The sequence below is a fragment of the Centroberyx gerrardi genome, chromosome 18 (assembly GCF_048128805.1).
Source record: "Centroberyx gerrardi isolate f3 chromosome 18, fCenGer3.hap1.cur.20231027, whole genome shotgun sequence".
NCBI lineage: Eukaryota > Metazoa > Chordata > Actinopteri > Beryciformes > Berycidae > Centroberyx > Centroberyx gerrardi.
In genome coordinates, this window is record NC_136014.1 from 27,091,902 (window position 1) to 27,117,262 (window position 25,361).

The window sequence follows — 25,361 nt, forward strand, 5'->3', positions numbered from 1 at the left end:
GTCCCAAAGGTGTGATGTCACTTCCTGTTTGTTTTCTTTGGTCTGAAACATAGTGGAGGACTTGACTTTGTTGTTTTTGTAATTAGTTTGTTTAGGTTGACGCTGACCAATTACAAGCCAACCAGGGCTTGGAAACAGAACAAGTCACATGGCTCACAAGGAGCTTGTTTATTGGACAGAGTTTTAGTGACCCGTCATCCTGTCTGGACTTGTCCGTCTCTTCTTCTGTGGTGTTCATACCAGTTAAGAACACATGAAGAAACAGCTGAATATGAGCATCAGTCCAGACTTCATTTTGTTCTGCTAGGCTTTCCGTCTCCTTCTACCCATAATCCCTCAGGAACCTCAGTTCTCTTGTTAGAGGACTGAGACTCGGTGCCGTTATTTGGTGCCACCAGAGTTCAAAGGTCATCGTTCTCACCTGGACAAACCGACTGAACTAAAGAAGGAAACACTGCAGAGTTCAGATAAACCGATCAGAACATGCTGGCTGTTGAACGCAGCCTCAGAGTATCTGAGTGTTTGTGTGTCGATGATCTTATCTGCTGCTGGAAGCCGGCCACTTAACACCAATCAGTTAGGTCATCGTTCAGAGAATTTATGTAACTTTATTGATAGTAATATATCTGTAACGGTGGTTCAGTGTACTTGATAAAATGTCAAATATTTCAGCCGATGTGGGCTTTCAATTTTCAACAACCTTACAGCATCTGATACACTTTTGTGTCCAATTGTTCAATTACTACAATCAGTGGTAAATCATCTTTTAAATCACTTATTTCCACATTAATACGGACAGGCTTTTATGTGATTAGTGATTACTTCATTCTTATAATTGTATTTGCGTGCTTTAGTTTTCTGTAACTCCTGTATTTTTGTTTGTCTAATTGGGTTTAATTTACTGTACTGTTGTACCTTTTGTCACTGAGGGTGTCAAAAAGGCTCCAGCCTGTATTTTAAATAAATAAATAAATAAATACTGTAGTAGTTACTGTAATATTGTGACTCCAGAATATCAGGTTCAGCTGAAAAAGTTACAGCACTATCTATTAATTTATTGATGTGAATTTCAATAGTTTAATTTCAAAACACTGTCCATTTTGGAAGGAAACTGTTGATATTCAGAAATTCAGTTGACTACATCTTCTAAAATCTCACTGTTTTGTAATTGAAGGCCCTCAGATGGCCAACAACTTCAATGCTGTTTCATAGTGAAGTTTATTGTCATGCCATGCGATCAGGTGTTTCAAAAGCTGGAGATAATATCGTTGTGGAATGAAACTATTTTCAGAGCAGAAGTCACTTGACAACCTGACATGAATCAGAAAGAGCCGGAGCGGAAAATCCTCCAAAATCCATTCAATCATGTTAAAATGTCGGCGGTGGGTTTCCAGTGACGGACCGGCCGCAGGTTACATAACAGCCGTCTCCCCAAACGATATTCAGAAGCTCTCCGCACACAAATCCACATCAGAACAGGACAGAGTCTCAGTCACACAGCGGCTCGGCCTGATCCGGTTTAAGAAACCGCTCGATGGGTGGAGCAAGGCACTGACACTGCCAGGGTTAGGGGTTCAATTCCCTGTGTAACTCAATGTGTAGAGCTTTCTCACTCGGGTTAGACTGATGACATCGGTTTGCTGATATTGGGCTTTTATTAAATATCAGATATCATCCACCTCTAATATGAGGGAGCTACAGAAAAAAAGCTACTTAAAAACTGACACGACATTTTATTTTCTTTGCACATTTTGTTTTAATCAAAGAGCTGCTAACCCTGACAGAATTTCATCAGTCTGGTTTCAGTGGAGAGTTTTAGTGTCCCATGATGCTCTAAATGTTTCAGAAGCTTTTCCACCCTGATGAGAAGAACATTCTGAATACTTACATTTTTTTGGCATGAAAACGGTTAAATTTAAAGATATTGAATATTGGTGCAAAATATCGGCTATCAGCAGCTTCAGTCTAATAATATCAGTATCTGCCTTCAAATCCCATATCAAACCCTATTTCTATGGGTGGATGATGATACTTTAAATTTACGACTCCTTTGTCTTGTGCTATGTTTTATGTACTTTTCCGTATTTATGTTTTATATATCTGTATGCTTTATATACATTTATATATTTTTATGCGTGGCTGCAAGAAGAATTTCTCTTCAGAGACAACTGGACTGGACTGGACTGAACTGAACTAGATTGAACTGAACTGAACTTGGACTGAACTGGACTGGACTGGACTGAACTTAACTGAACTGAACTAGATTGAACTGAACTGAACTGAACTTGGACTGAACTGGACTGGACTGAACTTAACTGAACTGAACTAGATTGAACTGAACTGAACTGAACTTGGACTGAACTGGACTGGCCGATGGTACTGGTTACTCACTGTGGTCCTTGCCCTGGCCGGGCCCGGTGCAGACGCTGGGCTGGGGGGTGACGGGCATCAGCGCCTGGCGGACGGCCTTCTCCCAGCTCTGGGCCACGTCCAGCCCCACGCCGGAGGCCGCCAGCACCGGGTTGTGGTGCAGGCCGCCGGTGTTCTCTCCCACGTAGTACACCATGTTGGCCGTGATCACCTCGAAGCAGTGGGGGTTGCTGCCCTGGGCCAGGCTGCCCAAGTCCTGAGCCGGATCCACCTGCAGGATCTCTGACAGGGGGATCTCCTGTGGGTGGAGGAAGGGGGGGGGGGGGTCAGAGACGTAGGGTGGCAGTCAGGGTGAAGAAACTACCACCAGCTGTTAGCCAAACTGGTAAATTCTTCTGTACCGGCCACTACGGCAGGTACAGAACTGACCAGAACTGGGACATTTTCTGAATCCAAAAGTGCGGACTACAGACTCGCGGACTGAGCCCTGTCACATAAGTAGGTCTAGATGTTAAAAACATACACAGGAATCCCCTCTTTGGCTGTTTTTCCGTCACGCTTGACATTTGCCTTTCTTGTTGTTTTTCTTCTTCTTTCTTCTTCTCTAACTCTTATATCTGATTTAGAACACATCTGTGGTGCGATGAACGATGGGAAATATTGCCAGAGAGGTCTGCAAGGTAGCGGACTCGCTGGAAGTCTGCATGGAGCGCCCTAAAAGTCCGCATGAGAGCCTTTGCAGACTTGATGAATTTTGACAGCGGACAGCCCCTAAACCCTCCTGGACTTCACGGGAGCCGGACATTCGGATTCTGCAAAAGTCTGCAGGTCCTTTTCCACTGTGAAAATCAGATCTAGCTGGTAAAAATAAAAAAAATAAAAAATTTGGATTCCTGTCCTGATCACAGTTCACATTCCGGCTCGTCGATCAATAAGAGTCCAAGATTATGCAAAAGACAGTTTCAGCTAGTGCCAGTTCCCAGAGCGCTGTACCGCCGCTCTCAGACTCAAATCTCTGCACCTACAACACATCTCCTCTCCTCAATCTCCAGGAAACTCTCCTTGTCATAAGCATTGTAAGAGTTACGTCAGCCAATAAGAAGCGTCCATGAGGCCGAGAGACGATCCAGACGACTAGAAACGAGACTAGATTTCAGCTAGACCTCCCAACTCCTTTCTCTACTCCTAAGATCCAAAGACCCTCTCCTCTTCTCCCTCTGTCCTGAACTGTGTGACGCTCATCAAATTTCAATGTTTAAAACTCGGCCTCTCTTCCTTCCTCCTCTGGCAGAGTCGGGACCCCCCACCCCCCCCCCCCACCCCCCACCCCCCTCTACTCCAACCCCTCCATCCTCTCCTCCCCGCCAAGAGAACAAACATATGAAGAAGGATCGGCCCGGCGGGTCCAAGCCTCGGCAGCCGTCGGTGTCAGATGAACGGCTTGTGGTTTGCCAAGTTCACCACATGATAGAAAGCTCTCTGGTCTGCAAAGGGGAAGCCCCCCCCACCCCCCCCCTCTTCAAACATCCCTTCATCCCACCACCCTGATTAAAAGGCAGGACGCGCCTCCCCGGTTTGGGCACGAGGCAGCGTGGCGTCGAGCCAAAGAGGCGCCGGGGTCCCGACACGACCACAGATCTCTCCCAGCTTCCCCTTCCCCCGCTCCGTCCCCCGCCTCGCTCTTCAAACAAACGCACTGCGCTGCTTTGTGTTAAAGGTCAGCGGGTCGCCGGCAGATACAAGATGAAAGGAGGTGGAGCGTACGGAGAGTATGAAGGAGAGAGTGAAATGACAGCGAGCCGAACGCTGCGGCGGGAGGAGGGATGAAACTCGCACCTCCAGTCTTATGAAGAACCTGTCTATCGGATATATCAGGACAAAAAAAAAAATGAATTTCCTACTTGGAAATTTTACGTGAACACTATTAAAAGTTGAATGATGAAGTTGGAAGGTCAGAGAAAATTGTCGTTACCCGAGTTTCCGAGTTATGACGCAATAATAACCTTTAACCTTCTCAACACAGCTGAAAAATCTAATTTTGTTCTTCTATACACATGCAGCTTTATTACAGTTTGTAGTCGGCAGACTAACCATCACAACTAACATTTGTTTCAATGAAGTTCATTGAATTAGCTTGTTGAGCTGCAGGGCGGCCATGTTTGTTTATCGTTTGATTTTCTGACTAAATAGCGCGTGAAAGCAACGCTGTTTAGCAGCCGACTTGGAAGACCTGGGTGTCGGACTTTCCCAGCAGCACATGAACGCACCGTTAGAATGACAATAAAGGGTTGCGTTTACATTTTAGGCATTCATCTGACGCTTTTATCCAGAGCAACTTACCAGTTCAACAGTAGAATAATCTTAAATTCCTCGATCACCAACATTAAACACAACCAATAGTAAGGACCAGGTACTGTGACAAGATGACGTTTTTGTAAATCTTTTTTTTCTCTTTCATTTTGACTGTAAATGCTACTTTTTAAGATTATTTCTTGGCATTTTATGCTTTATTTGTTGGCTGACAGTGAAGAGAGACAGGAAAGCTTGGGGTAAAGGGGGGGGGGGGGTGACATAAGTCTCTCATTGTACGTCAGTCTGGATAAGAGTGAAAATGTAAATGTTCCTACTGCAGAACCATAATCCAAGTGCAGAACGCCCTCTCAGGTATTACTGCTATAATCTCCGTAAAACTCATCTTCTAGCTTCTGATATTCGCCCGGAGCTTGTTTATAAAAACACAAACCGCTTAATCATCGATTTCACAGTTCGTCAGGGATTGCTGACTCAGTGTTTTCCTGGATGTTCTCCTGCCATAAATCTACTGCTATATTTACTGTGGTTACAGGTATATCGATGCCGCCGGTAGTACTTGGCTGTTCCTCGTACTTCTTTGATCTCCGTGACACCCATAATCACAGAGAAGAGCGTCCTCTCCTGTATCACTGCTGGGATACAGGAGGTGTTACGGCTCAGAATAACTGGCAACACATTACTTTAAGTTCACCGTCAGGTATCGCATGCAAATTCAAACCTGTTATATATTCGTAAATACACTGTTCTTGCAGTTCAATCACACTGGAAAATTACATGCATTACAATGACTTCATATGAATATATCTTCATATGTTATTAGCTGTACAGTTGCCACAGAAAGTATTCACCCTGTTGCGGTTTTGCCTATTGTATGTATTATTATAGGAATAGTACCTGAGGTAGGGCTGGGCAGTAATTCAATATTTATCGTTTATCGTCTTTCAGTAGAATCATATCGTGATGAAACAATGATATCGAGTTAGCGTGATACATAATTCTGTTGTCTAAATTAACGATAAAAAGCAAATACTAATTTAAAAAAATGCTCACAAAATGAGATCCAAAACAAATTAGGGAATATTATTTGAAAATTAAGAGTTCTTCCTACTTACTATTTTACTTTACTATGCCATTTAATGCAATGAACATTAATTTGATTATTTAAAATGCATATGCTAGCAGATATCGTTACATATCAATATCAAAATAATTTCTTAGGATTATTGTGATGTTAATGTATTACGGCTTCTGTGGGCATGACGATGATGGTATGAGACATATACTGCAAAGTTGTATAAATACATGAGAATAAAAAATAGGAGAAAGCAAGACAGATCATCGACTCGCGATCACACAGTCTTTGACCAATCCGTCCGCTTAACTGAAACTATCTATTGTATAAAGCCCATTATATCGTACTCTGATTAGAATAATTAAAATGAAGTCATAACATCCTTATAATGAGCGTGTGATGCGAACACGGAGCTGAGTGTTGCCGTGTCGGCCTGACTCTCTCTCTCTCCGTCTCCTCTGCTTCGCTCGGCCAGCAGCTGAAACCAGACCCGGCTGCCTGGGTCTCCTACCTTGTAAAACTTGGCTCCGCTTTCATTCTGAAACAGAGTCAGGCACTTGCTGTCCAGCCTCCAGTAATGCCTCTTCCTCTGAAAAAAAGCAAGAAAACGTTTATTGAGTGTAAAACTTTCCAGATTCAGAATCACTTTGATCACCGAGTCCCCAAAAAAAACAAAACATGGACAGCAGTTTGTCTCGGCGGAGTTGGAGCAGAGAAATATAGACAACGTACTTGACGTATTAATACACACTGAATGCGTTGACGTGCACATTAATATTCCGAATATGAGCCTCGTCATGGCCAAAGTCTTAGTCTGGATCTGGTGTTTACATGGAGCGATCAGTCACCAGTGTTTCCATAAAGCTGTATACATGGAGACAGTCTAACCTGCTGTAGTTCTATTAGTGGCTCGATATTTTGATGCTCTAAACTCCATGGAAACAGCGCTATTGATCACCAAACCAACAATAAACAGGATCTGGTGTTTTTTCATGCCAGGATATACCGGGTCATATCATCATATCCCAGCTAGCTCATGTTTTTCATATTCGGGACGTGGGCTTATCCTGGTTATTGTAAATGGGTTATGGCGTTTACATGTGCCAACCCATAAACAGAATATTTGAATATCCCGAATATAAACAGGATATTAATGTGCATGTAAACACACTCACTGACACGCGTGGTACAGGACAACAACACATCACATATAGTATAATGCAAAGGAACAGGTTAAGGGTTCATGTCAGGGTGTATATTGGTGTATATCAGGGTGTATATCAGGGTGTATATTGGTGTATATCAGCGTGTATATCAGGGTGTATATCAGGGTGTATATTGGTGTATATCAGGGTGTATATCAGGGTGTATATTGGTGTATATCAGGGTGTATATCAGGGTGTATATTGGTGTATATCAGGGTGTATATCAGGGTGTATATTGGTATATATCAGGGTGTATATCAGGGTGTATATTGGTGTATATCAGGGTGTATATTGGTGTATATCAGGGTGTATATCAGGGTGTATACTGGTGTATATCAGGGTGTATACTGGTGTATATCAGGGTGTATATTGGTGTATATCAGGGTGTATACTGGTGTATATCAGGGTGTATATTGGTATATATCAGGGTGTATATTGGTGTATATCAGGGTGTATACTGGTGTATATCAGGGTGTATATCAGGGTGTATACTGGTGTATATCAGGGTGTATATTGGTGTATATCAGGGTGTATACTGGTGTATATCAGGGTGTATATTGGTGTATATCAGGGTGTATACTGGTGTATATCAGGGTGTATATTGGTGTATATCAGGGTGTATATTGGTGTATATCAGGGTGTATATCAGGGATGTATGTTATATCAGGGTGTATATTGGTGTATATCAGGGTGTATATCAGGGTGTATATCAGGGTGTATATCAGGGATGTATGTTATATCAGGGTGTATATCAGGGTGTATATCAGGGTGTATATCAGGGTGTATATCAGGGATGTATGTTATATCAGGGTGTATATTGGTGTATATCAGGGTGTATATCAGGGTGTGTGTTATATCAGGGTGTGTGTCTCTCACCAGGTTGTCTCGGCTGGTGTAGTGAACCATCCAGCCCTCTTTAACCACCGTGGAGCTTTTCCTCTTGGTGTGTTTGATGGACTGGACCACACGCATCAGAGGGATGTTGCTGCTGGTGGACGGGCTGCAAACACACACACACACGCACACACACACACACACACACACACACACACACACACACACACAATAATAATTATGCCGGTCTACACCATCATACCAATTTTGCGATCAATATTGATTTAAAGGCATCAAAGTCTATCGAAAGGCTTCATACAATGATAACTCTAATTTGAAACAGAATTTCAGACAGCCCGGCGAACCTGGAAAACCCCTAAAACCTGAAGGCGTTTGGTCGCTCACCTGATGGCTCTGAGCGTCTCGTCGTCCTTGTCGCCGTCGGTGCAGGAACTCTCGGTGAAGAAGAGCTTCTCGTCCATGCTGTGGCCGCACTCGCTGTTGGCGTCGCTGTTGTCCACCTCCATGGTGGCCTCGGAGTCCAGGCTGGGGCTGGACGGCTCTGCAGACACGAGATCAGTGTATAGAAAACTGAGGCAACACGTTTTGACCATAACATCTTCATCAGGGCAAGAAAGAAACAAGATCAGACACAAGATCAGTGTCTTTCCCTGCAGACTGTACTTTGGAGAAAAAGCAGCTCACTAACAGGGATAAATGGGCAGCAGAAATGATGACAAATAATCTGATTGCAATTATTTTGTTGAATATTGCAATTGCAAGATAAACTGCAATACAGTATACAGATTTTTCCTTTTCTTTTTTTTTTGTAGGTTAAAATCCCAAACCCAAATCTGTGTAAAACCAGACATCTAAGGGTAAAAAGCATGCTACTGAAATTGCCATCTGCTATTGGCTGGTCTTTGGTGCCAGGTGATGATGTCACCTTCTATAGAGTACAACAGGTGGTGACATCATCACCTGGCACCAAAAACCAGGCAAAAACTTTCAGGCCAACTCACCTCCGTTAAAGTCGACCTCACCAAGGCAGTCTCGTGGTACTTTGGCCGCGCATCTCTTATGGCAGTTGAACTTACAATCTGAAGGAGAAAAAGGACAAATTTCAATCATTAAGGGTCCAGTGCAATAAGAATTGCATTCTTCAATTTCATGGTATAATTTAAGAAAAAAATATTTTTTTGCACACCTACAGGTCTTTGAGTGACAGGTGCATAGGACAACAACCAAAAAGGTAGATGCTGAGATAGGAATAGAACCCGCACACTGTCTATAGTTGCATGATCATTTAATGCAACGTTTCGCATTGCGATGGTATAATTTAACAAAGGACCTGTTAATGTAAATTTACCCAAATTATTATAACATGTCAGCATTGTGGAAATTTGACTAACGCCCTTTGAAAAACTCAACAGAATCAACAGATTTAGAGTTCCAATCTACTTCCTGGTGTGAATGATGTCACCTACACCCAGGTTTTAATGAATGCTCTGATTGGTCAACAGTATGCATAGTTAATGAGGTGTCCCACAGTCTACTTGCCAAACTAGCCCAAATCTCTGTGCCTCTGTGCCGAAATTCCAACTCTGGATATTTGTTCCAAAGATAGAAATCCTGTCTCAGTGGAAGTTCGGCTCTCTCTCAGTCCGACAGGCTCTGGACCGTCTAACCAGCAAAAACCGAACTAAATGATGCTCATTGTGTTAGAAACTGACAGCTGACTCTGGAGCCAATACTCTCTGTGGGTCCAAGTACTACAGGTATGGAAGAGACTAATCATATGTAGGTCCAAAATGCCAGGCGTAAAGGGGATCTGTCATTCCCTGTGTAGCTCCATGGGTCGATTGTCAATGTAAAATGTGACGTAACCGTAATAACTTTCACTTTCGTTTCAGACTCACGACTCCAGCTCCAGTCTCGTACCTTTACACTGCATTCCCTGGCGGAAGAGGCCCTTCAGCAGGCGTTTGCAGTACTGGCAGATGGTGGGCCGGGTGTAGGTGTGGACAGAGAAGGTGTGAGGGACTTTGACCCGGCCCAGGACCATCTTCTCCATCCAGATGGGCCGGCCGCTCAGCAGGGAGTTACGCTTCCCGGCGCCCAGCAAGGGGCGCTGCTGAGGGGCGGGAAGGAGCCGGGTCGGACGGGAGGGAGGGAGGGAGGGAGGGAGGGAGGGAGGGAAGGATGAAATGTGGAGGAAGAGTCAGAAAAAGTAAGGAAAGAGGGGGAAAATTGTTTGTTTGATTATTCGTCTTTAGGAAGTCCAAATAGAAAGCAAAATCCAAAAAGGGGAAAATGTTCCTTTCATTACATTTGTTTCTGTCAGAATCAGAATCACTCACATCGCTAAGCAGATTTCCAAAAGGCTATATATCCATTTTGGAAACAAATCATTACCTGAAGTCCATTATCCAAAAACTGTAAAATATAGAGGATCCAGTGTTATTTCATCTGTCAGCCGAGGATTTAAGTTACCTACTGTTAGGGTTCGACCGATGATGGGTTTTTGAATGTTTTTGGATCAAAGCTGCTGATAGTGGATATTTTGTGCCGATATTCAATATATATATTTTTTTCATGCCAAAAATCCCATGTGGAAAAGCCTTTGAAACAGCATCGTGGGACACTAAAACTCTCCATTGAAACCCAGGATGATAAGAACAATACAATAATAATAATAACCAGTGTAGTATTCATCAATTCTACAATAAATTTATAATCAAACAAACTGCATCACATCCATCATATCAGAGGTGGATGATGCTGACTGGCCGATATCTCCAATATATCTCATGTATATCTTATGTACTGTATTGCAACTCTACCTACTGTCCATTCAAAAGTACTTTAACTTGTTTTAATTTCAGGTAATCATTTTGTAAGAGTCACATTTTTCAAGCAGTGGCTGTCTTTTTTTTAGAACAAAAAGAAACATCCACTTGCATTTTATCTCAGCTCTGATACATGAACGTTCAGCCACAGAGAGAAATCTCACTGTGAAAACACAGAGAATAAAGCAGCAGTGATCCTGACTGAGTGTCTGGCCTTGGGGAAAAGATAGATTGGACACAAAAGAGCAGATTTGTTTCTGGTTGGAGAGGTGAGGTTATGAAAGGCTTTGTTTCAGAGGCCTCGACTGGAAGCAAGTCAACAATCCTCGTCTGTATTTTGTCAAACCAACTGTAGTCTGGCTGCATCCTGAGAACATCAAGTTTTATTGTTAACCCTTCCTTTTACAGGCAACCTAAGTGCTAAGAAGAATAGTAAATTACCAAGTAATTACAGCTGTGATTAAGTAGGTAAATGCTCAGAAATCACTTCAAAGAATTCATCAATCAGTTTCTATGCTACTATGTCTACTGTCCAAGTAGACAGAGCCATGAACAATTACTCTGTCAGAAAAGCTAATTTCTAGGAAACTACCACCGCTGCTGCCGTCATGGAAGTCCACTGGTCCACTGACTGTTACTAAAGTCTGAATCTATAACAAGCAGCTAGAAGCAGAGAGCAGCTGAGTCAGCTTGTTGTGGTGTGGCTGTAGATCCATTCAGTAACGTTCTCAGTAAAAGTGAATAGTGTGATAAGGTGGATTTGGTTACTGTGACACAGTAAACTGTCTTGTCTTTAGCCCTAGTCTCTACTCCAAAACACTCTGAGTTGTAGCTTGAGAAGAGTCAGCTCAGTTAACCTGAACAAACTGTTAGCTAGCTAACTAGCCGGCAAACACACTGATGTTAATGTGAACATGCTAACGCTAGCTGCTACTAGATACGTTAGCTAGTGTGCTAATCAGATATCTTACAACAAGACAGTGATGTTAGCTGACCAGATACTATGGTTAGCTAGCTAACAAGCTGATATTATCAGATAGATCAGTGATTAAGTGATCAGTTCAGTCAAATACAGACAGAAATTAACCGTGACTGAGGACCTCCAACATGGCCGCCAGAGGGTGTGTTACCTCGGTTTACCTACATAGTTACTGCTGTTATTACTTGGAAATTTACTATTCTTACCATGTATTTACGTGGTGAAAACCTAATACTTAGTTAGGGTTACTGTATTATTGTTCAATTCACTGACAAAAACAAAGGTATGCATGCATATTGTTTGTTAAAAACATATAAAGGTAAGGGAACTAACCGCAGATGTCTCTGTTCAGTGGAAGACATAATGAGAAATATTCACTCAGCCACACAACATTAAACTTCTACACTATTGCAATCCTTTTTATCCACAAGAACAATGATGCCCTTGTGCAATGTGCAGCCTATACCTTAGTACTGGCAAAAGCAGGAAGCATGTGATGCAACAGGCCTAAATTAAAGTCCACAGCACAGAGAAGTAGAGTAGTGTTTAATAATCCACCTTCTCACAACGCAGTCTGATTACAGCTTTATCAAACCTTATGAAGCTGTACGCAAAAATGTGTTTGACATGTAATCAAGTCCAAATTATCTATAAATGGCTTTTAACAAACAGGTTAGCCACAAAGTGTTTAACAGAGCAACATAGCACACAAATGTAAATAAAAAATAATAAAACAAGCTGTATTTTTGCATTCATGAGAAGATGGATCATCGAAAAGTTCAGTATTTCACTCCCTCCTGTGTTCAGATGGTTCAGTATTGTGTGTGTGTGTGTGTGTGTGTGTGTGTGTGTGTGTGTGTTTGTGTGTGTGTGGTATTTAAAAAAATGATGAAGCTGATAACGTTTTTCCAGTAAAAAGTTTGCTGCTCAAACTGTACATTGCATGTTCACACAGCCTGAGTCACACACTGCTGCTGACTGTTAACTGGCTGAACGGGATGGAAAATCCAGTGTTTCGCCTGCAGGCATCGCTCCTGTCTGTCTGTGGAATCTGTGTGTGTGTGTGTGTGTGTGTGTGTGTGTGAGAGAGAGAGGGAGAGAGAGAGAGAGACAGAGCCTACATGGTTGTTTGGTTGCACAATAAACTTCTGTTAGCGTGGAAAATGTGTGTGTGTGTGATTTCATTCATCTATATGTATAAGAGACAATCCAACTAATCAAACAATTAATCCAACTAATCAATATATCGCTGTTGTGTGAAAACCTCGTAACTCCAATTTTGGTGATGTTCATGTTTTCACTTCAGCTGAAGGATTACATGCTGCCATTGGATCAACTCTAAAATGCATGGCGGTCAAGCTAAAAACGACACTGTTTTCAGCTGATATTTTAGAGATACGACAGCGATGACACGCTCCAGCAGCAGAGGCAGGATGAGCGACGGTGACGGGAACAGCCCCCGGGTCCCGGCAGCACCTACCTCCTCCTGGGGCGTCGGGACGTACTCGGCGGGCGACGGGCGGGCGACGGACAGGACGGCGCCCGGCAGCGAGACGTTGGACAGCCGTCTCTTCTTCACCCCGCTGCAGTTGTTGGGGATCTTGAACGCGCACCGCTTGTGGTAGTTCAGCCCACATCCTGCAGAGGAGAAAATCTGTTTTACTGTTTCATTGCTTTTAACCATCGATTCCTGTCCTTTTAGCTTATGCTGTCTTCTTCTTGTTGTTTTGTTTTCATTTATTTAATGAAAATTCTGGCATTATCTGATTGTTAAAACACTTGTAGTAATTGTAGTAGTTGTAGTAATAGTAGTAGTGGTAGTTGTAGTTTTAGCTATGGTAGTAGTAGTAGTAGTAGTAGTAGATTCAATAGCAGTAGTAGTAGTAGTTTCAGTAGTAGTAGTAGTAGTAGTAGTTGTGGTAGTAGCTATAGTAGCTATAGTAGTAGTAGTAGTAATAGTAGTAGTAGTTTCAGTAGTAGTTGTAGTAGTAGCAGTACTAGTAGTAGTAGCCTAATAGTAGTATAAAAGATGAGAAGAGGTCTCTAAGAAGCGTGTCATTCCAAAATGTTGCATACATCCATATTGGAAAAAGATATATTGCTACCTGGAATGTGGAAGCCCATATCTTATGAAGTGTGGTGATAATGGTAATAGTCTTGTATTTATGTAGTTCTTTTCAAAAGCAAAGGTTCAAAGTGCTTCACAGACAGTGAATATGAAATAATAATATTCTAACAGAGATATTATATTGCAGATTCTCCATGCTGCCATAACTGCCCGAAGTGCCCTTGAGCAAGACACTAGTCTGTGCCGGCTGCACTAGCTGGAGGTTTCATCATGGGACACAAAAAAGTACGTGATTTTGCAGCAACGACACACTGGAGTGAGCACACAGGAGTATACATCAAGGCTGCGTCTCCTCTCCTCAGTGGGTGGGCAGATCCTTTGTCGCCTCTCAGGTTCGAAACCTCCGCTTTTTTAACCGTTTTCACCTCCCAACGAGTTATATAAGCGGAAGCACTATTTCTCCGCTGACGGTCGCTCGGCTCCGCGGAGCGTGAAGCGGCTCCATCCTCCGCCTGGCATCACTACAGTGAGATCCACTGAGGTTTCTGAGCGCTGAGAGCAGGACTTGAAAGACGGGGCTCTTTGAAAAATAGTCGCAGGAAGTCACCGAGTCAATGAAGACATCCTGCTCTACAGTCACTCCTGCTTTGATTCAGGCCTTAAAATGTGTGTGTGCACGCGTGTGTGTGTGTGTGTGTGTGTGTTGGATATGTGCCTGGGCCTCGATTTGAGGTGATGACTAGGTCAGCGTGGACGTGGCAGGAATCGAAGCAGAACTGAAATCCTGGGAAGCCGCCACGCAGTCATAACCATGATTAAAATAAGACTTATAATACTGCATCATGGCGACTTCTTATGATTCATGCTCCTCAACAGTCTGGTCTTTCTATTTCTCTATGGGACGGAGGCAGACGTGGAGCAGGGAGAGCGGTCCAGAAGTCAACTTTCATGTGTTTAAAGCTCCGTTTTTAGGTATTTGTGCCTCATTAGACACTACAGACGGCGGTGACAGACAGACACAGACAGAGGGAATGACGTTCAGTGCAGGTTTTGAGCCAGCTTCCCATCCACAGCGTCTCTGGTATACACATTACCATTTGATTTCTCTTTCCCTCGCCGCAAGGCAGATAGCCGCGCACATCACTTCCCCTACTAATATTTATAATTGTTAGGAAACACCTTGTCTCAATTGTTTCCAGTCCACAAATATTCTGACAATCCATTTTTGACAAGTAGCCTATCACTATCTGAGCTGCCTGCCTGACGTTTGCATGTATTTCCTTGTTGGATTTGTGCATTAAAGTATATTTCCAATTCTGTAGCTGCTAGAGGCTTTCAGATGATGTAACAAATCCTCTGGCGGCCATGTTGGAGGTCCTCAGCTCTGTGAACAGCTGATTGTGTTTCTGTCCGTCTCAACAGAATCGAACAGACGGTTAATTTCTGTCTGTTTCTGACTGAACTGATCATTTCATCACTGATCCATCTGATTGATTTAGTGTTTAGATAATGTCAGCTTGTTAGCTAGCTAACCATAGCATCTGGTCAGCTAACATCACTGTCTTGTTGTTAACACATCTGATTAGCACACTAGCTAACGTATCTAGTAGCAGCTAGCGTTAGCATGTTCACATTAACATCAGTGTGTTTGCCGGCTAGTTAGCTAGCTAACAGTTTGTTCAGGTTAACTGAGCTGACTCTTCTCAAGCTACAACTCAGAGTGTTTTGGAGTAGAGACTAGGGCTAAAGACAAGACAGTTTACTGTGTCACAGTAACCAAATCCACCTTATCACACTATTCACTTTTACTGAGAACGTTACTGAATGGATCTACAGCCACACCACAACAAGCTGACTCAGCTGCTCTCTGGTTCTAGCCTGGTTGTTATAGATTTAGACATTATTTACGCACAATCAATTGTCCACTGGACCTCCATGATGGCACCAGACCTGGTTGATAGGAAACGCAACAGCAAAACCCCCATATGTGGATTGCAGACACGTTGCGATTAGCGGTTGTTCTTCATGTGACCAAATACAGTTCTGATCACCTCTGGAGGGGGTTTTGTTTTTGTGATCAGATCTTTGATGCGTCTTGTTTACACCTGGAATTGATGCGTTTTTGCTCCATCTGAATACAATCCGTTTAATTGGGGTGCAAAGGGGGTATAAGGCATGCATAGACCACATGATATAACATGACCTAACAGCATTTGACCAGAACCTGAACCCCGGCAGCGTTACGGCCTCGCTCCCCCTCACCTTCACACTTCAGGCCCTGCCTCACCAGCCCCCACAGCATTTCCCCACAGTCATCGCAGAAGGCCGGGGCCTTGTAGGAGTGGACGTACAGCGCGTGGGGTCGGATCTGGAAGTCCTCGATGGTGGCGAGAGCTGAAACGAGCGAACAGAGCGGTCAAAACAAGTGGCAGCTGACTGGGAAGTTTCTGACCCTGGAACTGGGAGGAGAAACAAGGAGAGGACGGTGACATCACTACCGCCTGAACCAGGAGGCAGACAACTCTCTCTAACACAATCATTCAAAATTACATTTCATTACATGGCATTTCACACACGCACGCACGCACACACACACACACACACACGCACACACACACACTAGATTCACTTTGCTCAATCTTCCATCAGGACCAGTGGATATGGTACTGTAAATGTTGGCCAAAAAGAACCAAAATGCCAATCCTGGTCTCAGTAGAATCCCTAAAAAATAGAGAGATTTTGTAGTTAATCATTCATCAATAAGCACTGATCCACAAAGCAACTTTTTGGGAAATGCTGATGGGCAACGTTGCCAATGGAGTTGCCTCAGCATCGTTGCACTGAATACACAGGAACTTATTATTGATTTAATACAACGGGTAGTTCAGTAGTTTGGTTTGGTTTTGGTTTAGTTTGGTTTTTGCCATTACAACTCTTGTGGTAACCAGGGATCTAGTTAGCAATCTTTCTTCTTTTTCCTGTTTTTTATTCTTGTGTATTTACACTTTCAGACAGTTCACATGCTTTGGTAAGAATTATGGGTACTTTGGTGATGTGCCACTCAAGTTCACTTTGCATCTTTGCATCTGCATCATACCCAATGATGGGCAAGAGAGGAGGAAGCTAATATTATGAAGCCTAGCGCTCTGCTACTAACTGAAAAAATACAATCTACCATAATAATTTATCTAGGTTAGCTAGTTAGCTAGCTGACCTTCCAACAGCGTGAAGCCATGGTCAGGAATAAATGAAAAAAGAAGAAATTGCCATTTATATTGTGTATTTATATTTTGACCACAGTTCCTTATTTGCCATTCAAGTTTGCCAGTTAGCTAACTTACACTCTAACAAACTGTGGTTCTTTGGCTCCGCCCACTGAGGTTTAACTCAACCAATCAGATTATTTCTGCCTCCAGAGCAGCTCTGCCTCTGAGAAATGTTTGTAGAACTAAAACTACAATCTGCCATAATCACAGTGAAGAAAACATTTTTCTAAGAACTTCTTGTTGACTTCATTAAAACTTCTTACTAGAACATTTTGATAGATGTTTGAGCCTGGCTCTCATTTAGTTGCTTGTTGCCGGCAACATTTCCCTTCTACGTGGCTAGATCTGGGCTTGTCTTTTCCTTTGACTATTCTGTGCCGGTTTGTTGGCGAGACATGTGGTTCTCTCTATCTGAAATCTCTCTCTGCCTTTAATAAGTCATGTCAGGCCTATTGGCACATTTTGTCTTCACATTAATCCTCCCAGAACACGAGCGTCTCCTTTATCAGCGGGCCAACATGAAGGCTGCCTTCCACCAGACGGCCGTAATGAAAAACAAAGCCATGGAAACCACATTCTGTACAGACGACACAGTCCAGACCGACCGGGAGAGGGAAAAACATCCACCATGACTCTGGAACAGCAGAGTCCAATGTCCTCCAAGGAAGAAGAAAAACAAGTGACAGTATCGTGAAATAAGTCTGTATCAAGATAATGTCACTTGTATCCTTGTAACGATGAAAACAAAACAAATGAAATGAGCTCATTCTATTAGCAGATACGCTCACTTTCTTTCAGTAAATAACATTTTGAGACTCACTTCTCTATCATCCATGATCTTTCTACAGTCACAGGAATATTTTGATCGATCGACTGTCTGGTCGCTGTGACCTCTCACCTTTTACCTCCTTAATATTGGTTGCTTGTAATGTTGCTGATCTGGGAATTGAAGCTTATTCTACAGTTGCTGTAAGTCTCTCTGGAGGAGAATGTCAGCTAAAAGCCTGTAATGATCCAGTCAAGAGGGTTCAGTCCTGTTTCCTGCAGCTGAGGAACATCCCTAATATTAAGTCTTTTCCTTCGCAGACCTTGAGAGAGTTATCCACGCTTCTATCTCATCTCTACAAGTCAGAGATCGCTCTCCTGTCTGCAGCTAGAGCAACATGCAGCTGCAAGGCTTCTAAAATACACATTACTCCTGTATACAGTCAGCTAGCTAACAGTTTGTTCAGGTTAACTGAGCTGACTCTTCTCAAGCTACAACTCAGAGTGTTTTGGAGTAGAGACTAGGGCTAAAGACAAGACAGTTTACTGTGTCACAGTAACCAAATCCACCTTATCACACTATTCACTTTTACTGAGAACGTTACTGAATGGATCTACAGCCACACCACAACAAGCTGACTCAGCTGCTCTCTGGTTCTAGCTGCTTGATACAGATTTACACTTTATTAACTAACACACAGTTCTACAGATTTACACTTTATTAACTAACACACAGTTCTACAGATTTACACTTTATTAACTAACACACAGTTCTACATGTTCCTCCATCATGAGACTCAGCTGGCTGGGAGCAGATTTGTGATAAAGCTGCAAAGCCTCTATTACTCTGGTCAATTTTGTATTCCATATTATATTCCATATTCTGTTCTATTCTATTCTATTCTATTCTATTCTATTCTATTCTACTGTATAAGACTAGCTGGTGTGTGCAGGTTTTGCAGCAGCAGCAGGAGGAGGAGGAGGAGGAGGAGGAGGAGGAAGCGGTCGGGGGTTGGAGCTGCTGTGGTTTTGGGCTGCAACTTCGTTTTCTTCCTCTGTGGAATTGAAAAGCGAGCGCCGCCGCCGCCAGGCCGGGCGTTCAGCTGTTAAGGTGTCGGTTTAGTTTCACGGCCCGCCGCAGGAAATGACAGTCCCATCCATAATATTATGGTTAGAGCGTGGGGGCGGGGCGGGGGGGCGACCCGGCCCACACAGGAAACAGAAGAAAAGAAAGAATCTGTCCCGGCTCACCGCTCTCCTCAGGTGGCGGGGGGGGGGGGGGGGGGGGGGGGGGGGGGGTCCAGCTGAAAACTGAAGGGATTTAAATCATTAAAACTACTGAGGTCTGCTGGCTGGACGTCTCTCTGTCTGTTAAAGGTCACAGGTTCAATCCCTGCAACAGCCAGTGTGCACCATTAGATTTATAATGATAATAATAATAATCAGCATAATAATAAAACTATTTCTATAGCACTTTTTAAAATTATAAAATATATATTTGAATTTTAATAAAATAAAATAATAGTACAATTATTATTTCTATTACTTTTCATATTACTATTATGGTTATTATTATTTTTGTTGTTAAAAAACTTAATTAGTATAGAACTTTTTAAAAAACATACTTTTATTATAATAAATAATATAATGTTAACATAATAATACTAATGTTAATAACTTTATTTTTGTAGAAATTTTTTAAAACTTGCTTTAACAACCAAACCTCATACTCAGAAAATAAATTAGGACAACTGAACGCAGTAAAGCACCACAAGATACGGTTAAAAACAGAGTGTAAAAACAGTATAAAAGTAAAAAATAATAAACATATATCCTTTATCCTGTCTGTCAGCCTTCACACTGATCTAGACCTGGATCAGAAACATGACAGGCAACCAGCAGTAAGGAGGTCAGGGGTCAGAGGTCACAGCACTGGATGATAGAAAAGTGATAGGGAAAGACATACAGTAGATTTTACTTTACTTTACTACTGGTCTTCATGGTGAATCAGGCCAAATCGGAGCTGCAGGCAAACAAAGCAGAGACCAACTTTCTGCCTGTGATTCTGCGGCCAAAATAAAATCTGATCCGCTTCCTGCAACAAATCTAGAATGAATTCACAGTCACACAACACCGGCACGACTTTTGTTTTTGTCGTGATAACAAGATAACGAAGTCGTTACCTCGACATAACAAAAGAGAAAAGAAAGAAAATTATGTTTATGTGTGTCCTCTGCGGACTGCCGTACATGTCCCCTGGGATTCTGGTCTTACCGGACAGCACCACCTCCACCAGGTCTCCCTCGTGGATCTCCTCGGCCGAGCTCAGACGCTGCAGGATGTTGTCGGAGTTCAGGTCGTGGCGGAACAGCAGGATCTTGTCGTACATCCCGAAAAACCCACACTCTGGGAACTGAAGGGGGGGGGGGGGTCAGGATTAGAAAAGATCAAAGACGGTAAGTTACCTGCAGATATCACATTTTGGTGATACCTCAACATCACTGGAGATATTGCTGCTCTTATGCTAATATAGAAAAACAAAACTGTCACTACCTCGATTTACAACCAAGATGTGTGAAAAAAGAACTGAAAAACAATTTCAGCTTCTCTTAGAGGCTGATGGATGTTCTACGTTACGTTTTGGTGGAAAAGCCTTCATCAGGGTCACATGACAAAGACCTTTCCAAACTGGCTGCCTTAGTGGATTTAAACCAAACAGAAAAATATACATTTTCACAATAAAACAAAACCAGACACCCAAGAGTAATTAAAGATGAACATTAGAGCCTATAAAGAAAAACCATTCACATTAAAATCCTCATTCATACCATTAGGTTTCAGACTTTTAAAATTAAAAATTTAAATTGCCTCTGCCTGACAATTAGGTTTTTACTGTGAGTGAAGTTTTGCTTATTTAACCTAACCCTAACCAAAGTTGTTTTAGTTTCCTAACCTTAACTCTGCCGTATTTATTGTTTGATGTGTTTCCTGTTATGTTTGTGTATTTGTGATATGATGATTCAGAATTACAATATAACTGCTGTCAGTTTGTTATATTGTAATTTTGAAAGTAACTAACCAGTGCGCCAAAAAACGGATAAACTGAAAAACCTTAACTCAATGGTTTTGGTTGCCTAACCTTAACCAAAGCTGCTTTGCTTGCCGAAACTGAATCATTAGCTAACCTGATGATATGTGATGAAACAGATTCATATTGATACCACAGTGGGAAACTACCAGCAGTCAAATATCAAATATTCTGACTGTGGCTGCTAAATTAGTTTCTCCTTCAGTCTTCTCCTATTCTGAAAGTCAAATTTTCTGGTAAAGCAGTGAAAGTGGCCGGTAGAAAGACTAGAGGAGCGTTTCCCAGCAGCTACAGAACCCCAAATACCAGAGTCACATGACCTGGACTTGAGTCTGACTCGAGTCACAGTTTGAATTGCTTGAGAGACTTGGGTTCTGGTGACTTGGGACTTGACTCTGACTTGTACTTTGATGACTTGAAAAGGTTTCTAAAGTCTTGACTTGAGATCTTGTGTTTGTGTAAATGACTTAGATTGAAAGTGATGAGATTTGTTCCAGCGGACGACTGAATTTAAATTCTGTTTTCTGAATTTGTATGGAATGATTGAATTTATTGAAGTTGAAACTGATTATAGAAATCAAACTCATGATGCTCTTACCAAGTTTTTATCCTATTAAAACCATATTGCATTGAAAAGTCCTAGATATTTAGTTTTCTTTAAGATATTAAATTGATACTGGACTCTTGATTTGTTCTGACTTGACTTGCTGTTCTACATTTAGACTTGAGACTTGACATTAATGACTTGGAATTGACTTGAGACTTGAGTCTGGGTCACTGAGTGGGAAATTAACGAGAAAAGCTCATAAATGTTAGTGTCTGGTAAGTCGGTCTCCTCTACCATCACATGGGTTAGGGTTATGGTTGTTCTGGTAAAACGGTGTGTGTGTGTGTGTGTGTGTGTGTGTGTGTGTGATGGCTCTGGGGGTTTACCTGCAGCTTCCTGCCCTCAGCTGCACTCTGTGACAGTGTGAGCAGGAAGCCAGCAGGCTGCAGGTCGTCTGCAGGATCCTGCAGCGAGACGCAGGAAACCCAACCGACAGTGCCGAGCGAGGCGGAAGCAGCACACACACACACACACACACACACACACACACACACACACACACCATGAATTATGACTGAGGGCCTGTCACTGACACCCTGCAGTCTTTAGCCATGTGGCTGTAAGCCGCCACACAGGGAGGGAAAACCGCTTTGTTGTCCAAGCAGCTGACTGCTGCTGTGAATTCATGAATGAACTCATCAGTTCCAGTTCAGCTGAGGAATTTGAATTTGAATTTGAAAAAAAACCTACAGGAGACAGAATTGGAATTGAAGTGTTATATATTATCAATATTAATTGAAATATAAAATGTTAAAGGAACCTTTCAGCTGGTATTTGATGCAGAACATGTAATGGTAATCCAGACATTATGACTGAATGTGTTTGATTTGTTGAACTGTCTTTTATTTGATTCATAATGTTTTGATTTATAATGTTCAGCGAGTCGAGACAAACTCTCTTAGAAGTGGAATTTAATGGAATTCAGTTCTGTTTCCTGTCATTCACATTCAATTCACATTCTGTTTACCTCCCTGACACCAAGAGAGAGACACCAGAGCCGGCAGAACAATCCCACGTCTGACTTGTAATCAGGATGCTGCTCAGTCGGTAAAATAAAAGTCTCAGCTGAGCCAAAGCTGAGTTAGAGGAAGCTGAAGCCCTCCGTCAGGACCGGATGAAGTCTGAAACACAGTGAGCCTGGACACTGTTCAAACCGGTTAGCGATAGCCATCAACTGTTTTCTCTTAGGTGAGCGGGGAAACCACAGAATTTAAATGGATGGAACGGTCATTCCCATTCAAATCAACGCTTCTGGACGGTCGGAGCGGCGGCCATCTTGCTGTGACCCGTCGGACTAGCTTCTGTATAAAGAGACTCGCATCAAGTCACTGAGCTGAGAGGTTTTACAGCAAGAACCAAAGCAGCTTCTCTGTCTCCTTGCTGCCATGGATTGCTAACATGCTAATGTTGACTAGAAGAGCTAGAGAGAGAAGTACAGTCTGTGATGAAGCTACGTTAGCCTCGTCGCTAACGTTAGCTTCCAGACTCATCTGCTCAGTTCTCACAGTGAGACAGACTTTACAGCCTTAATGTCCAGACTTGTGTTGTCGCCATAGCAACTAACACTTAAAATTTCGACATGCTGCACCAGCTAAATTACCAAACAGTGGAAGAGCCGTTCTATCCATTCTATTTCTGTGGGGGAAACGCATAAAAAGTCCTATTAATGGAGAAGAGGCTGTTTAATAACCGCGCTACGTGAACCCGTGACACACACTGATCCCCTCTTTATGTTTAAGCCTCCATTAACCTGGCTTAACGTCCACACACACACACACACACCTAAACACACACACACACACAAACCCTCATTTACATTCTTTCGCCGTATTATGACGCCCAGGCCGGACTCAGGTGAGGTTTCTGACGGCCCCCCTCAGTCCGGTTCTGGCGTTCAGGTCGGCGAGAGCAGCGAGGCCGAGACCTCCAGAGCAGAGCCAGCCGTGACCTTTGACCCCAGGAAGCATGAGGCCGGGCCGGAGGTCTCTGCTCTTACATAAGTCCATTTCTCACCCAGCTGGGACAGACACCACCTCTTAATCTCTGCTGCACTCATGCCATTATCGCAGAGACTAAGTCTTCATCGAGGGCGAATAATCCTGGTTCTAAAAGGGTAATGTGGAGTGGATCACACACACACACACACACATAAACACACACACTCCTGACATGTAACCATTCATATATTTTATTAAGAACAGAAAAAAACACTAAACTGCTCATAAGTTGTTTATAAGGAATTCTCACAAAATTCCCACTAAAACACTTTAATGTTTAAAAGAACAGCTGTTAGTGATGTGCTTTTCATCTCTGGCTCCATTCAGTAGTTTGTTGTGTTTTTCTTCTTGGTGGATAACCGGCCAATCGTAGACGAGGTGACGTCACCTCCAGATGTTTCCAGCAGCTACAGTGGAGTTTGATATGAGAAAATGTTTCAGGATGTAAAACATCAGCGGTAAACGTCAGGTTTTGGTGTCAGTCCCTCAGAATCAAAGAGCGAGGGCTTCTTTCTAGAGCCGCCATTTTGCACCGAGAGACGTTCAACAATCATACAGGGAGAAATCCATCGTAGAAGAGGAGAGAGACCAGTTTCTCCACCACAGGAGCAGGAGAGAGACCAGAATGCACTGCAGCAGAGAGACAGGTTTTTGAGTAAAGGGTGCATACTCATTTTAACCATATGGCCACCTTTGATTGAAAGCAACAAGTTCCCGCCCGTTCTCTGGGGGTTGTCGCAAGGCATTCTGGGAAACGTAGGAAATCACTAACTGCGGTAGAAGTAGACGAGGCAGGTTGAGGGGAAGTGGGTTCACCAAAAAAGTAAATTAAAACACTTCATTACTAAATAACTCCTTGAATGAGTTGAACATCAAGAGATCAGAGGGGATTTTTCTAAGATATCGACTGAAAAAGAAGGAATTCCAGGACACTCCAGGAAAAAATCAATTTAAAAACATTTTTGCATGGATAATAAAACAATAGAGAGGTTTTTAATTCTTTTGCTTCTTTATCATTGAAAGCAACAACGTCAAACCAAAGAACCAAGAGAAACCCGACAGAATCATCTCCTCTTTCCTTTCAAATCAGATATCCACCATTTGAAAACAGTGACATCTACTCTAATAAAATGACTGATAGCACAAGACTAAAACAAATTATTTTGACTTTTTAACAGATAGCAGGTAACTAAAGTCCTTGGTTGCCTAAATGAGAATGCTTTCACAGACTGGATCCTCCAGATTTTGGAGATATCGAATCATGAAGGTAATGGTCAGGTAATGATTTTTTTTTTTTTTTGGATTGAATCTCTTCCTCTACCGAAACACTTCAACCCGGCAGCGGCTTGAAGAGCGCAAACAGATAAAGCGTCGTCTTTCCGCTAAGAGCCTTTTCGGTTCCAATAAAACTCTTCAGCCCTTCGCCGCGCGCCGCAATTAGCCGGGAGCGCCGGGCCGAAAGGGAGCGATGGGAAACATGAAGGTAAACAGCCGGCCGCTCTGTCACCTCGCTCTGCCGCTCAGCCAGGAAACAACAGGAAGCAGCGCTGAGTGGGTCAGGGTTGTCATGACGTCCGCAGCGTGTGTGTGTGTGTGTGTGTGTGTGTGTGTGTGGGAGGTAGTTTCATTCATCCACTTGTTCTAAAGGCTGAATCAGTGATGAATTGCTGCAACAGAACATGTTAAAACCCACACATCTGCACAAAGTGTTTTATTTTTTCCAGGAATTAGCCTAAGAAAAGTGTGTATTTTGTCATTGACGCCCATGCCATTTTAAAAATACACAGTTGTTGAGGTTGTCAAGTGTCACGAAACTCCCTAAATTCATACATGACCATGGAAACTGTCCAGCGAAGCCAGAAACACCCCCCCCCCCCCCCCCCCCCCCCCCCTCTCTGACATCATCGCTCTGCGCTCACAGGAGTACTGCAGCAGCACTCAGGACTCG

General features: G+C 42.8%; 1 protein-coding gene across 2 annotated transcripts in view; it reads right to left on the bottom strand.

Moving 5' to 3' along the window:
- Positions 1-25,361, bottom strand: part of LOC139909614 (serine/threonine-protein kinase D3-like) — a 55,444-nt gene that overhangs the window by 10,918 nt on the left and 19,165 nt on the right. The window contains exons 2-10 of one of the 2 annotated variants that reach the window (XM_071896786.2): positions 19,996-20,134; positions 15,953-16,084; positions 13,103-13,260; positions 9,736-9,925; positions 8,817-8,894; positions 8,200-8,356; positions 7,837-7,960; positions 6,267-6,344; positions 2,392-2,668 (exon numbers count right to left, since the gene is read on the bottom strand). In XM_071896786.2, coding sequence (XP_071752887.2) covers positions 2,392-2,668; positions 6,267-6,344; positions 7,837-7,960; positions 8,200-8,356; positions 8,817-8,894; positions 9,736-9,925; positions 13,103-13,260; positions 15,953-16,084; positions 19,996-20,134 — 1,333 coding nt within the window. Of the gene's footprint in view, positions 1-2,391; positions 2,669-6,266; positions 6,345-7,836; positions 7,961-8,199; positions 8,357-8,816; positions 8,895-9,735; positions 9,929-13,102; positions 13,261-15,952; positions 16,085-19,995; positions 20,135-25,361 lie in introns of both variants that reach the window. The other variant, XM_071896785.2, reaches the window with a different exon arrangement.